At 44.2% G+C, this 13,748-nt stretch overlaps 1 protein-coding gene across 6 annotated transcripts in view; it reads left to right on the top strand.

The window, feature by feature from the left end:
- LOC135906709 (lysine-specific demethylase 8-like) overlaps positions 1-13,748 on the top strand; it is a 99,628-nt gene that overhangs the window by 70,033 nt on the left and 15,847 nt on the right. For 2 of the 6 annotated variants that reach the window (XM_065438292.2, XM_065438289.2), the window contains one exon: positions 12,255-12,347. The exons of 1 other annotated variant lie outside the window; for it this stretch is intronic. In XM_065438292.2, the coding sequence (XP_065294364.1) occupies positions 12,255-12,347 (93 nt within the window). Of the gene's footprint in view, positions 1-1,882; positions 1,936-8,993; positions 9,080-12,254; positions 12,348-13,748 lie in introns of all 6 variants that reach the window. 3 more of the 6 variants (XR_010565810.2, XR_010565809.2, XM_065438293.2) reach the window with 3 other exon arrangements.

The following is a 13,748-nucleotide window of genomic DNA, read 5'->3' on the forward strand; positions in this document are numbered from 1 at the left end:
TGTGGGAGTGTGGGAACACAAGTTCTTAGGCATCATACTTGATTCTAAACTAACTTTTATTCCACGCATAAAGTATCTCAAGGTCAAATGCTTAAAAACAATGAACTTACTGAAAGTTTTATCCTGCACAACATGGGGCAGCGACAGGAAATGTTTAATGAATCTTTACAAGAGCCTCATTCGATCACTGTTGGACTACGGTGCCGTGATCTACAATTTTGTTTCGTATAATCTACAAGCGGTTTCGTATAGCACATGCCTCTAGGCCCTTGTGTTTCAAGGGCTCAGGCGAGGCAGTAGTGCTCCAGGAAATTTAACCATCTCACAGATTTTTTATATTGCATCATTCTCTCACGATGGATTTTAAAGCTCATAGAACATGTCATTTGTCATCGACATAATCTTATTACATATAGATTTTACGCACTCTAGAGCGACTATTTTTAAGGCCCCTTTACAGCTACGTCACATCAACTTCATAGAACTCATACCTACACTGCGAACCCATCATCACGGACCTGGCGCTCTTTGGCCATACCTGGCCCTTGCACCAATAAACACCACACATTCATTCATTGTGGGAGTGGTGTGACGGTTGCTGTTGTATTAAAGATGTTGAAAAACCATTGCACATTTATAAGGTGTGCCGGTGCCATCACAACACCAGTGTAGGTGTTCCTTACCACACTGTGCCTGCTAGCTAGCCTGTCACACATAAGGCTTAAATTTTGGTGGCAGCTCCAACAGAAAGACAAAGACTATACGGACTGTGCTTGTAGGAAACAAGCGACTTTATAGGTCACACAGACTTATGCAACTGGTTTCATGCTTAGGACGATTATTAGGGTCATATTTCAGTGTTTAACACAAAGTAACTATTCCTGTGGAAAACCAATGTGCATCCAGTTTCTCACATTTACGAACTTTACATTGCCATCACATCCAGGAATCAGTGTTGCGGGCATCAGTAGACAGTTTTAACTCTTTTGTCACTGCCAGTAATATGCTCATTTTCAGTGCTTTTATGTTCTAACATTTTATTCAGCACGTAGTGTTGTAGTGTATTCAACAGCAATACATAAAATTATAGCCTGATCACTGGTGTTTTGAATGAATGTGTAGCAGTAATAATTGCTCGGACAATTATTTTAGAATTTTTCTGTAAAACTTCAAAGAAGCATTTCAAGGAACACGAATTAAAGTAATAATTTGCTATTTACTGAAAGTAAAAAAAAAACTGAAATGTACAAAATATGCATCTGGTTCCTAGTTCCCAAATTTTGTAAGTCAGATTACACAAAAAAATTATAATGAAGATTTGTTGGCATCAATACCGGCCGAAGTGATACCCATGCTACAGTGTACTAGAAGGGGCAGTGCAGTGGGCAGCACTCTCTGCTTGGCTCCAGTGGCGGCGCCAGTAGATGTGCTGCGATTGACCACTCCTGAACAGCAGCAGACGAAAAGCTCGAATCCACTGCGACGCACCTATTGGGCGCAAGGCCCACCATTGGAGGTGCGGGCGCTGCAATCGTTTTGACGTGCAAAGTTGGGTCACGTGATCCTACTTTGCTCTGACAAAGGGAAGTGAAGGGCTGGAACGCGTTTTTTAACCACGATTTTCTAGTGTTTTTCAATTGGAACAGCATTGTTTTGCACTCACCTCACGTGCGCGGACACCTAAAGACTACAAAAGCTGGGAAAGTGCGCTCAAAGTTATCGGCGTCATGGTACTTTACTGCTCCGCGCCGCAGTGCGTTATATACCCAAAGGAGTGCTCCATGAGCTTTCACTTTTACTCCAAACATGAGAAACTTCACGGCGCATGGCTGATAAAGCTTCGAATAGGTAAGGAATTGAGCTCCTATGCACGTGTTTGCAGCGAGCACTTCCGTGAAGGAGACTTTGTGTGCGGACTCGGAGAGCAAATGTTCGGTGAGTACCAGACGACATGAGACGATCGCTCACGTACAGTGCCCAGTGATCGAGTGATACGCAATACTTGGATTGCATGGCGATCTGTGCGTTTTACGCCATTGGTGAGCAGTACATGATCGACAAGGTGCCGAATGCAGTCACAATGCATCACAGGGACTCTCGCTTTCAGGCGATACAGACATGCATCAACTCTGTGTCCCCAGCGCCCACCATTGGGGCAAGAAGTGCCGGCAACCATGCGCTCCTAGTATCGCGTTTTGATCGCTGAGCACTTTTCGTTGGTCGCAAACCGCCAGCTACACCTTGCGGCATGCTAGTGCATTCAAATGCTCAAAGTAATGCTGCCGGGTGTCCTATGGTGCATTTTCGATTGTGAGTGAGCCCGAATGGGACCAAATTTCTCGATTGCGATTGTTCCCTTTGTGCAACTGTGGAAGGGAGTTGATCACCAAAAAATTCGATCCCGATCTGGCTTGATCGCAATCGAAAATGTGACAACCATATAAGATTCACGCAATAAAAAGCAACAGATAATATTAAAATTGTTCGACAGACAAACGTGTGCGCGCCGTCCCACTGGCAAAAATGTAAAATGTTATCTAGCTACAACGTCACAAAGGGAACCCCTGTCAGAAAAAAAAAGCAAAGCTAAATTCTCTGGATGATGTGTGCACCTGCATATGGCTCTTGTGTGTAGTCCTCAAATCACGTGAGAAAGGTCGCGGCTGCGTGCAGCTCAAAAGCATGTTGGGTTGCTTCACACAAAACGGAAATCCACTTGCGTCGTGCTCCACGGGGGTATGCGTGCTAAACCTGAATATAAATTTGCGAATGCCATTTCTTTGTCGTGTCAACCACGGCCTGTTCGTAGATTCAAACCAACAATGAATGAAATTACATGGCGAACACATCGTACGCCTTTCTTGCAGCAAAAATATGTTTCTCTACCACAAGCACTCGCTAAAGCCCCTTTGATGCTTAATTTTAATATGACACATTGATTTCTTACGTTTTACAAAAACAGCGTGCCCCGCCTTGGCCCCGCCTCTGCAGTTTCCATGTCGGTGGCCATAGCAGACGATGCCAGCAGTCGGTGCGATGTGCAAGGTTTTATACAGAAGTTAATTTTTTTTGGAGCAGGTCATTAGCATATTGTACAGTCAGTGACAAAGCCATAGCAGTATTTTACTGATTTTGTTGAAGTGAAATTTTTAAAAAATGCTGCGAAAGCTGTTGCAGGCAAAGCAGGAGAAGACTGGCGGAGCAATCCAACTTAGCTCGTCACACGGATGACTCCGCATGGCGGCGTCACTATATGTCCTCGCCTCCAACATGCTTGCTGAGCGCAGAAGATCTTGTTCAGATTTTTTCCCGAATCACTTAGTTTATTTGTTCAGCATTATCTTCTTAACATCAGAAAATAAAATGCGCATTGTTTTTTGGCCACAGATGCAAGAGCAATTACTGTAGTGCGTCTGGCTTTGCCGCTGAAACCTATCCACGCAGTCAGGAACATAGGCACTTTCGATCATGATTGAAACCGATCCGAATGAACTTTTTCAACACAATAGAAAATGATCACTGCTATAGGTTCAGCAATCAAGATCGAGTTTGTTTAGCTTACAGAGCTTCAAGGCGCAGACGACGGGCTATATGAACTCAAGTGAGCAGATTCTGATCGTACATATTGACAATTGAATGACTGCGTGACAGGGAAATTATATGTAGCTGTTCCTTGCAACATCGAAAGTAAGTGTAAATTGGGCTGTTGCGTAACACGTTCATTCTCTCTTGGCACACCATTCAACAGCACATTGTAGGTGTCTAAGAGCCGTCTTTCTACTCCTGACGCGAGCAGAAATGCTCATGGATTGAATAAGTCACATGACCCTAAAAAAAAACATTCATTCTGGAAATGTCACTGAAATTCAACTTTACAAATCTATCATATGTTGTGCCTGCAAAGTAAACAAGAATGAGCAGGAGCGGATTAGCACAAAAGTGTTGCAGGAAGCCAAATGGCAACTTCGCTGACACGGCAAGGCAGCTAATTGTATTTATGGTGACCATGCTTTGGTGAGAAGTTTAATGACCCATTGAAAACACTTCGTCCATAGGACATCCCAATCATGTCCAATGTCCATGCACCATTTTGGATACAAGTAGGATGTCTGCTGGACGTTTAATGACCCATTGAAAACACTTCGTCCATAAGTCAACCCACCATGTCCAATGTCCATGTGCCATTTTGGATATAAGTAGGACATCTGCTGGACGTCATTCTCGCAAATGGTATCGTGAATGTCCCAAGGATATCCCACACGGACCTGTTCCAGTTATTCCACCATGAACGTGCCAAGGTTATATCCCACATAGACCTTTTCTTTTTTGACATCCACGTGAATACAGTAGAACCTTGTTGATACGTTCCCGTTACGTTTGTTTTTTGGCGCCAACGTTCGCAATCGAGTACAGAAAAAAATGACCCAATAGAGTTACGCAAATTTTTTACTGGTGCATACGTTGCCAGCAAACACGATTTTTTGGCACCAGTGTTCAGCACGTTGGCAAACTACGATCATATGATATGTTTTCCAGCCGCTAGATCCCATGTAAACAAATTGCGCGAGGCGCGCGCTACCAAGAGCAGTATATAGATGCCGCCGCGGCAGCTTCACTGCAACGCTCATCCGCTCGTCTCACGTGAAAACGCCGGCGTGCACTCAGTTTCTCATTTCGGTACCAGTAAATCTCGCGCGGCGTTCACAGCTATCACTGCCAATCCTAATGCGATAAGCATCTTCGCCTGTCTGTTTCACAGTGCGTGGTGCTGTCGGAAGTGTAGCGCACGCTTTTAATAGGCGATAACAGAAACGCGTTGCCGTACCCTGCTGCAGACTGCGATAGTATATGTTTTCTGGCCGCTATATCTCGTGTGAACAAGAGAAGGCGCAAGGCGGGTACATAGCTGCCCGTCTGACGTGAAAACGGCCGCGCGCAGTTTCTTATTCCTGTAACACCATATCTCTGCACGGTTCCTCGCACGCTGCTTACACAGCTCCCGCCACCAAACCTCTTGCAATAAGCATCTTCACCTATCTGTTTTTACAGCGCGTGGTGTGTAGTGCCATTGATAGCGCACTGCACGCATTTAGTAGGCGATAATTCAAACGCGCCATCGTTCCCTGCTGCAGGCGGCGTGATGTGGGCAACACGTTTCGCTTCGGCGGCATCTGGCGTTGCCCATCAGTTCTATTTCGTTTCGGTTTCCCATCACCATCTTGAAACGCCATGCGATAGGAAAACATAAACACGTCTGGTGCCACCAAACACTACCAGCCTGAAGCGCCTCGGAGTCTTGTGCCTCCGCAACGATCTGCACAACGCTTCGCGTTATGCAGATGTAAACAATAGTTGAGTCTGTGAAATTTTTTTGTTACTTCAGATTGTACATTGCCCAGTTATTACGTTTTTATGCGAAGCATATTACGAGAGCTCAACCCAGCTCCTCAGGCGCGGCGGTGTCGCCTTCAATACCACGTGACACCGTGACGTCACGACAGAGGAGAAACGGTGCTCCAACTCGCGCCGTCGCTCGCGGCATAGAGAAAGAAAAAAAAGTGCTCGCGGCGTCGCGGCGGTATATAAGCAGCTGCGCTTGCCTCTGCTAGACACTCACGAGGTGAGATGCCTCCTGGAGACAGAGCTGCTCGTTGGAATGAGAAGCGAAGGTTGCGGCATGCTACAGAGACTGTTTCTAGGTGGCTTTGCTACGGCGCAGCGACTACGCGCCCCGCATCGGACGCGGTGAGTGTCGAGCAACGCAGCGTTCGGCGCGACAACGAAATGTGCGCCTGAGCAAGCGCCGCACGCCTGAGCCGACGCCGACGACACCGGCTTTTCTGCGACACGAGCTCCTTAACGCTGTCGCGTTAATATAAAGGCTAGTATGCTTCGCATCCTGGGCTTAACCTTAGCTAAGCCACAGCCAGTTTTTTTCTAGTGTTTTCTTTTTTTCAAAACGTGTGAATGAGGTTCTATTGTATTTGTCCTCCAATTGAAGCGATGTCTCATAAGTTTCCTCATAACTTAATAAAGTTTTCTCGCATGTTCCAATTAAAATCCAAAGCTATCACGTCTGCAGCTCGTGTTTATGTTGTACTACAAATTTTCTGATGCAGTTTACTTTGAAAACTTGTTTAGTTCAATAAGGCAATTGCACTTGGTGGTAGGCCTAGAAGAATGAGGAGTGTGCTGCACTTCCGCGCAAGTGTGTGCACGCGTAACATGTGCGCACAATGTATCTGTTCTTGATGCATGGGCCATTGTGTCTGTCACACAGCGTGTGCTGCCAGCATAATTTACATCGTGGTGAACACTATGCAAAAGGCCTTGGCACACGTCTGTAATATGTACACAGCATGCCCACATAATTTCCCTTGCGTACATGCAACGGTTGTCTGCAAGGCATGGAAAGTGCGGCAAAACGGTCATTTGTGGGACATTCGCAGAACGTATTCATCGCATACCGAGGATATTGGTGTCCTGGCAGTGGATGTCCACAGGACATCCATAGGACGCCATTGTCGTCACTGGGGAGGTACAGCATTTCACGAAAGGGGTACCAGCTCATGGTCTCTGTATTCTGTAGCTAAATGTTCACTATACTGTCATCGCAGAATATGGGGACACACATTTAAAAGCCAGTAGGGCGCAGAACATAGACATCTAGAATAGTTTTCCGCACTAATGCAATGACAACATTGATTGCTGTAGGCACATGAACAAATGAATTGCATTACAAACATCCTGCTCTTGCTTTGCTTCAGCGAATTCTAGTCCCCGTAACAACAAAAGTAAATTTAAATTAGGCAGTTGCATTGTACGATTGTTCTCTTCTTGGCACACCTTTCAACAGCTAGCACATGAAGTGGTGCCCTAGAAAATAAAAACTGCACACGAATAATTTTGCACAGAATCAGCCGGCCTTGTTGCTGTTGATGAGAGCTGAAACATTCACCAATTTAAAAGCAGCAGACATTCAGAGAAAGCAGACCACCTACCAGCTGCTTTCGAGCCACACAATCGGCACTGCATGCAAGAATGAGCGATTGCAGCGCCGCTGCTCCGTTCGTCACCGGTGGTGTCAGGTGCCTCTATGCGTCACTGCCTCTGTGCGCTGCACTGCCCCTTTCTAGTTCACTGTACCCATGCTATGCGGAAATGCAGTATATTCGCAAATGTGAAAACAGTTAAGTTGCTTTTGTACGGGGAGCATTTCTTTGTACTCATTGTGGCAGGCACCTAGTTTGTTTTTCACTGCATTTTTTAGGCTTGTGGAGCAGTCGTTGTTGGGTCAGGAAGCATGCACTAGCCACCTCATACTTTATTATTGTGTTTGATTATCTTGTCTGTGCAAGCAGTGTTGTCCTGTGTGCATTCAACTGGAGCTGGAGCCTCCACATGCTTTGTTTAGTTCCTGTACAGTGTTGTACAGTAATGTGGAGTGTTGGACAATATTGTACAGTAATGAATAAGGGCACTTGCACAGGTGGTGTTCAACATGTGAGATTAGTTAGCTAGTCAAGCTTTGGTCAAAGGTCGGTCTGAAATTGATTGTGTCGTCTTGTGTGAATGAAAACCCTACACAACGGGAAGTGTTGCTCGTAATAATTTGTACATACACTGTTGAAGTGCTGAGAGGTTAAAGGAACCCATAAAAGGAAAAATGAAGTTGCACTTGATATTAGTCAAAACACAATTATCAAAATAACACGCACTCATGAGCATCTGCAGTTTGAGACATGATTAAAGCAGCCTATACGTCGGATTGGAAAATTGCACAACCGAAGACAAGCCTTTGTGTCTTCTTTGCTGCCACTTAAAAATTACATTGCCTAGTTGACCAAAGTGCAAATTTTGAATCTATTTATTGAAGAAGTGCTAGGAGTACTGGAGGCTAATTTCAACGGTACTGGAGGCTAATTTCGAAGATCTCGGAGGCTAGGCCCAGTTTTGCCTGCGCGGTGCATCATGCAGTAAAAGTGAATACACTAGGGGTGTGCGAATGTTGAAATTTTCGAATACGAATCGAATACGAATAAGGCAAAAAACTGTGTTCGAATATTGAAGTGAATATCGAATATGTATGTAGTATAAAAAGTTGCAAAACGTGGTAACAATAGCTTTATAACCCTTGTTAAAAATAATATTGCATTTTACAAGGCTACTGCAGGTTAATAAGACACTCATTACAGATAATGCGCTCAGGTAATGACAGGTAATGCTCTCAGTCAAGTAATGCACTTGTTAGTGGTTATCATGAAGGAAAATTAACTGCTCGACATGTTCAGAAAGTAAACGCTCTGTATGCACTGTGACAACATTTCAAACTGTAGAAAAGACTTTCACTTAGAACTGAGGTGGCAGCGATGGCGAAGTACTTCTGGGCGGGTGTACTTAAAAGCGGGTACGTGAAGCGGCCAATGGACTGCCACCACTCGCAAAGATTCTTGCCCCTTTCGAGAAGAAGCTTTTCCGTATAGTCTGTAACTTTTCTCTCAGAGGCAGATGCCAAATGTGCGTTCTCCTTGTTCACTAGACCGTCAAAAGCTTTTCATACAGTGGATACCACCAGCGGGCACAAACTTGACGCTGGCATGGCAGTGTCCTCACTGGGTTCCACGCCAGCTGCGTGGAGCTCCCTTGTTACAATGTCTTTCAACCAGATCACCTGACCAGACCCCTGATGAACTTTGTCCTTAAAGCGTGGAGCAAGAAACATGGCCAGGTTGGGCACTTTGTCAAATTCGCACTCAGTAAAACAAGTCTTGATACATTTTGCGAGATTGTTCGCAAACGCTGAGTTCATTGCCTCGCTGAGATTGCGAGGCAATGCTGCATTGCCTCGCAATCTTCGAGGCAATGCAGCATTTCAAAAATAATTGGAATTTGACATGACAATGAGGGGTACTTTTCAGCCCTTAAGATCACAGTTGCGTCAAATAAGGTCCTCAATGCCTCCAAAAACTCCACTGCATCTCTTCACTTTGCAGGAGTTAAAGGTATCCACGCTCGTGTCCGAAAGGGTGAGCTCAAGTCTGATGGACTCTTAGAGTTCAAGGAGCCTTGAGAGCATGAGGTACTGACTACTCATCTTGTGTCAACATCCTGCACAACATAGAGCATGCACATCTTTGTTCAGCTACATCTGCAGATCGTGCAGTCATTTCTGTGCACTAGGGCTATGCTTGTAGTGCCCTACAATCATATTCACCTTCTTGCAGAGTCTGTTGATTGCCGGAGTACACGACATTTCATTGCTGATCACTGATCAGGGCAGAGTGTGCGCAAAGGAGGCTCGCTGGAGCCAAGGCAGTCTCTTGCCAGCCACTCGGATATTGCGGCCGCTGTTCGTCACTATGTACTTCACGCAGTCGATTGGTACCTAACAGTCGGTGCATAGCTGCTCCAATGACGCAGCTGTGTTCACAGCCGTGTGACTCTCCAGCATATGTCGCATGTGCAAAGTGAACTTTTTCATGTCGAACTTCACCGCAGGAAGGTGACGCGCGAGGCTTACAAAACTGTCGTTGGCACACGACGTCCAGATATCGCTCGTAATAGCGAGAGTGCTTGTTCCATGTTCAAGTGCTTTTCGCAGCTCGTGTCGTACCTTTGCTCTTGTGTCGTTGTACAGGCGCGGGACGAGCACATGCGACAATTTTGTTCGAGATGGTCGACTGTAGCACGACTGTACAGCTGCTTCAACCAGTGCTTTGAACTGATGTGGCAGAAATGGTGAAGAAATGAACAGCTGCCACATTCTGGTGAAGTGCGTTTTCTTTCTTCTGAGACAATGACTGCTATATCTGCTGAAGTATATCATCCAGTGTCGGTTGATTCTTCAACGGAGCGTTCACGGTGGCCTCTTTTTTGTACTCTTCCATCAACAAAAGGTGCTGTTTCATGTGATTTTGAATAGTAGTGGTTGTTCCCGTTGCATATTAAGAGCATGTTCGCACGACTTGCACCGAGCTGTCGATGGCGAGAGCTTTGTGCAGTGCTGCCAAAAGAGACTTCTTCCGGCTTTCTTTTCTTGCTTGCTCGGTGGCTCGTCATTTGCAGTTGATGCCATTCTTGGAGAACACGCTCGATCGAGGGCTGTATAAGCACTGAGATAGTTGCAAATAGTGCAGTGGCGAAGTTAGCATGTTTTGCGTTTGTCTCACGGAGAAGCAGCGCAGCAGGTAGCAAGGAGCCGGCGATTACATGAGAAAAGCGGGAACACAAGGCGGGAGTCCTTGATGGCGATCCAACGTTCTCCTCGAACATATTTCTTTTTCTTTTTAATTTCCAAACATCTAAAGACTGTGCAGGTAACACTTTTGGGATACATATTTTATCGCATATAGTTACAGAGCCCTAAAGGACATAATATATGGTTATGAAAGAGCCATAGAATAAAGCTTGGTAAAAAGAAACTGAAACTGATTGTGTCTCACGGGCGTCATGCAAATAGACTGAAACAGAGCATACAAATAATGAGCCGGTCATGCGAAGTTCTCAGTGAATAGACATGTTCTGAGGAGAATGCGAAGCAAGCATATAATTCGTTACTTGCTCAATTATTCCGTCTGTCAGAATATTCGCCGTTTCTACCGTTATTCGGCCCTCTTCGAATATTTGGGAATTTCCGAATATGCATTTGTCGAATTGAATATGCTTCGAATAAAGAAAATACCCTATTCGTATTCGAAATTTCGAATATTCGCACACCCCTAGAATACACTAATCTTTTGCACTGCAGCGCTTAGCCTTGCGGCTCTCACAGCCAGGCACGTGCAAAGAGAGATGTAAGTGGAGAAGTGCGATAGTGAGCTGCTGCTTGTGTGCAGGTGTGCAGCTACGCGCGGCAGTGAGAAAGGCCAATGTTGCTTGACGACATATTCGTTGTGGATATGCGGGAGTTTTGAACTGCCGTGGCGAACGAGTGCCGAACCCGGCAGAAAGCGAAGTACTCGGTGCACAACGGTTGGGTATTTTTTGGTTTCGGAGACGAATCTAGTTCGTTATATCCATTGGCAGGACAGTTTCACTTCGTTAAAATAAGGTTTTAAATACATGCATCTCTGTAGGGATTTCAAGGGGAATTTCATTTACTTTGTTATAACCATTATTTTGTTATATTCCATTTCATTATAATGGGGTTCAAGTGTAGAATTCCAATGGAAGCGTTTAACGCTGTGTAGAAAAACTGTAGATCCAATTGATGGATTTCTACATGTATGGTAACGAAAGAGTTTAGAGGAGGCCAAGCAAAAGTTATGTCTTCAAAATTTCTGCTCGTTTTCTAAAGAAACCACTGCACGTTTAGATAGTGTGAATGGTAAGCTTTCTATTGGCTACAAAATGGGAGGTCCTTGAAGAATGGTAGACAGTCCCTTTAACATTTGTCGTGTGTCCATTTCAGTGTCTATGGCATGCTTGAAACTTAATTTCTTTTGGCACAGCTGAGCTTGCTGCTTTGTTTGCTGTCAAAGGCTAGAAAAAGCTGCTTCTTATGCAAATTTTGGTGAATGCAAGAAGTTAATTTGTTGCAAAAGAGCAATCCGCAATTATTTACATTGTAGAAGAACAAGTTAATAGTTATCCATGCACCCATTCTCCAAAGACAAATTACGGTACATTCTTCTTTGGTGCAAAATAGAGGTGGGGCAGCCATTGTTCCTTGCATCATAGCTGAAACTGAATTGATGTAACATGTCCAAACTTGCACATGCCTGACTGGAGAGACAGCAACGCCATATTGAAAGCACTGACAAGGCAGTTTGGCAAACTAAAGTTTTGGAGAATGCGGACGGTGAATAATATTGTCCACCATTGTAGTTTTATGCTCTTTCATTTTCATTGTTGGTTAGGTATGTGTATTCAGCATGAATAATGATTTAACATTGTTGTTACTTTGTGAGCCTTTCTATAAAGGGCTGAATAACAAATGCACAATAAATAATGCTCCAGAGCAGTTGCAAGGAAAGCTTAAAGTGACATCTAGATGTCATTTTAGAGTGTGAAACCATCCTAGCAGGTTTTTGCATCCATTGCTTAGATCTGTCAAAATTTAACAGGAGGTGAAGCAGATGATGTATCATTCTAAGAGGTCTTTGCTTGCATATTTATGGTTGCCGAGCTCTGTAAGGCTGTGTTGTCAGCAACATTTTATGGCCTGAATATTGTTTTATTACTTTCATAGGATGCTCTCAAATGCTGCAACTGGCACTTATTTGCTGTTTTTTGTATTGTTTGTTCTTGTTCAGGTGTTTGGAGAGAAGTACATTCGACTCTATGGAAAATCGCAAACTCCTTTCCTGTATGCTCATGAAGAACGTCTACTTGAAAATACAAGCCAGGCAAGTGATCAGATAATAGCATAAATGCTATAACACACAAAACTGTGGCCCTGTTCAATACAGCTTTCCTGCTAGTAACAGCGCAAAATGTAGACAAGAGACGAGACAAGAAGACACCACAAGCGCTGTGGTGTCTTCTTGTCTCGTCTCTTGTCTACATTTTGCGCTGTTACTAGCAGGATGGAAAACCAACAAGCCCGAGCTGCTATTCTAGCAATACAGCTTTGTTGTTAGATGGTAGTTTAAGCATAATATGCATAAAATTGTGCACTTTGTGGGGCACATTTATATTATCGGTGTATGTAGCAAACAAAGCACCATTTATTGCTCCTAATCTTGATTGATTTCGTAAGAAAACAAATATTAAGACCATCAGAAGGTAACAGAAAGGAAGTACTAAACATATTGTCACTTCTGTAGGATGAAAGTAACTGATAGGCTGTTTTCAACATGAAAATGCTCGTTTTCAGTGGGTGTCAGCATGAGTTTGATGGACAGGTGTTGATGGACAGGTGTGGTTCATGGCAGTGCGATGACTGTTGCATGACTGTTCTATGTTGACAAAATTCTTACTTGAAATTGAAAAAAGGTGCTTACACAATGAAACAAATCCTACTTAAATTATATATGCTTGACCTTCCTGAAAGACATCTTACCACACAAGAAAATTAGGGTAGTTTCCTACAGCAACACCTGCACTATCTGGGTGCGCTTTACTAGCATGCTGAAGAGAAATTGCTACCACTTGGTTCTTAAGTCACTGAACTCTCAACACATAGAGCAGCATAAATGCCTGGGCTGGGATAATATAATGATTCTGTACATGGCCAGTGGATGCAGCTAACTACCACTTATTGGTCGCAAAGAGGAACCATGGTGGTAGGCCGCTGTCTAGGCCAATGGCTAGCTCATTCTCCGCTTGCGCTTGCAAAGCATGCTACTGCATTTTTGTCTGTGTCAGCAGTGGCACTGTAGACCACAGTATCATTGCAGGTGCTCTCGCTCCAGCGTGCAGCATGATAGAAGAAACAGAGGTGATGTATGGTGGGCTGACATAACTTGAATAAAGTTATGTACACGGCAGTCAGAAGTGTCAGGTAATTGTGTCAGTGTGTGGGTGATGGCAATTTAGCACAACTATACAGGGTGATCATTTATAAGTTTTATGGAATTTTTAATAATAGCCTGTGGCGGATAACATAATTCTAGTCCTTGAGCTGGATTATTCAGAGAGGCAGATATTACTTGCATAAGAAATCGAAACACATATTGGACTAATTAAAAAAAAATGCACAAATTAGTTTTGAAATAATTACCTTACTGCACATATTGCAATTTACGAGTTGTAGCCGGTGAGTTTGCAAGGCATATCTACTTAGAATGAATTTCCAGAATGACGCC

Source organism: Dermacentor albipictus, chromosome 1, assembly GCF_038994185.2.
Source record: "Dermacentor albipictus isolate Rhodes 1998 colony chromosome 1, USDA_Dalb.pri_finalv2, whole genome shotgun sequence".
Lineage (NCBI taxonomy): Eukaryota > Metazoa > Arthropoda > Arachnida > Ixodida > Ixodidae > Dermacentor > Dermacentor albipictus.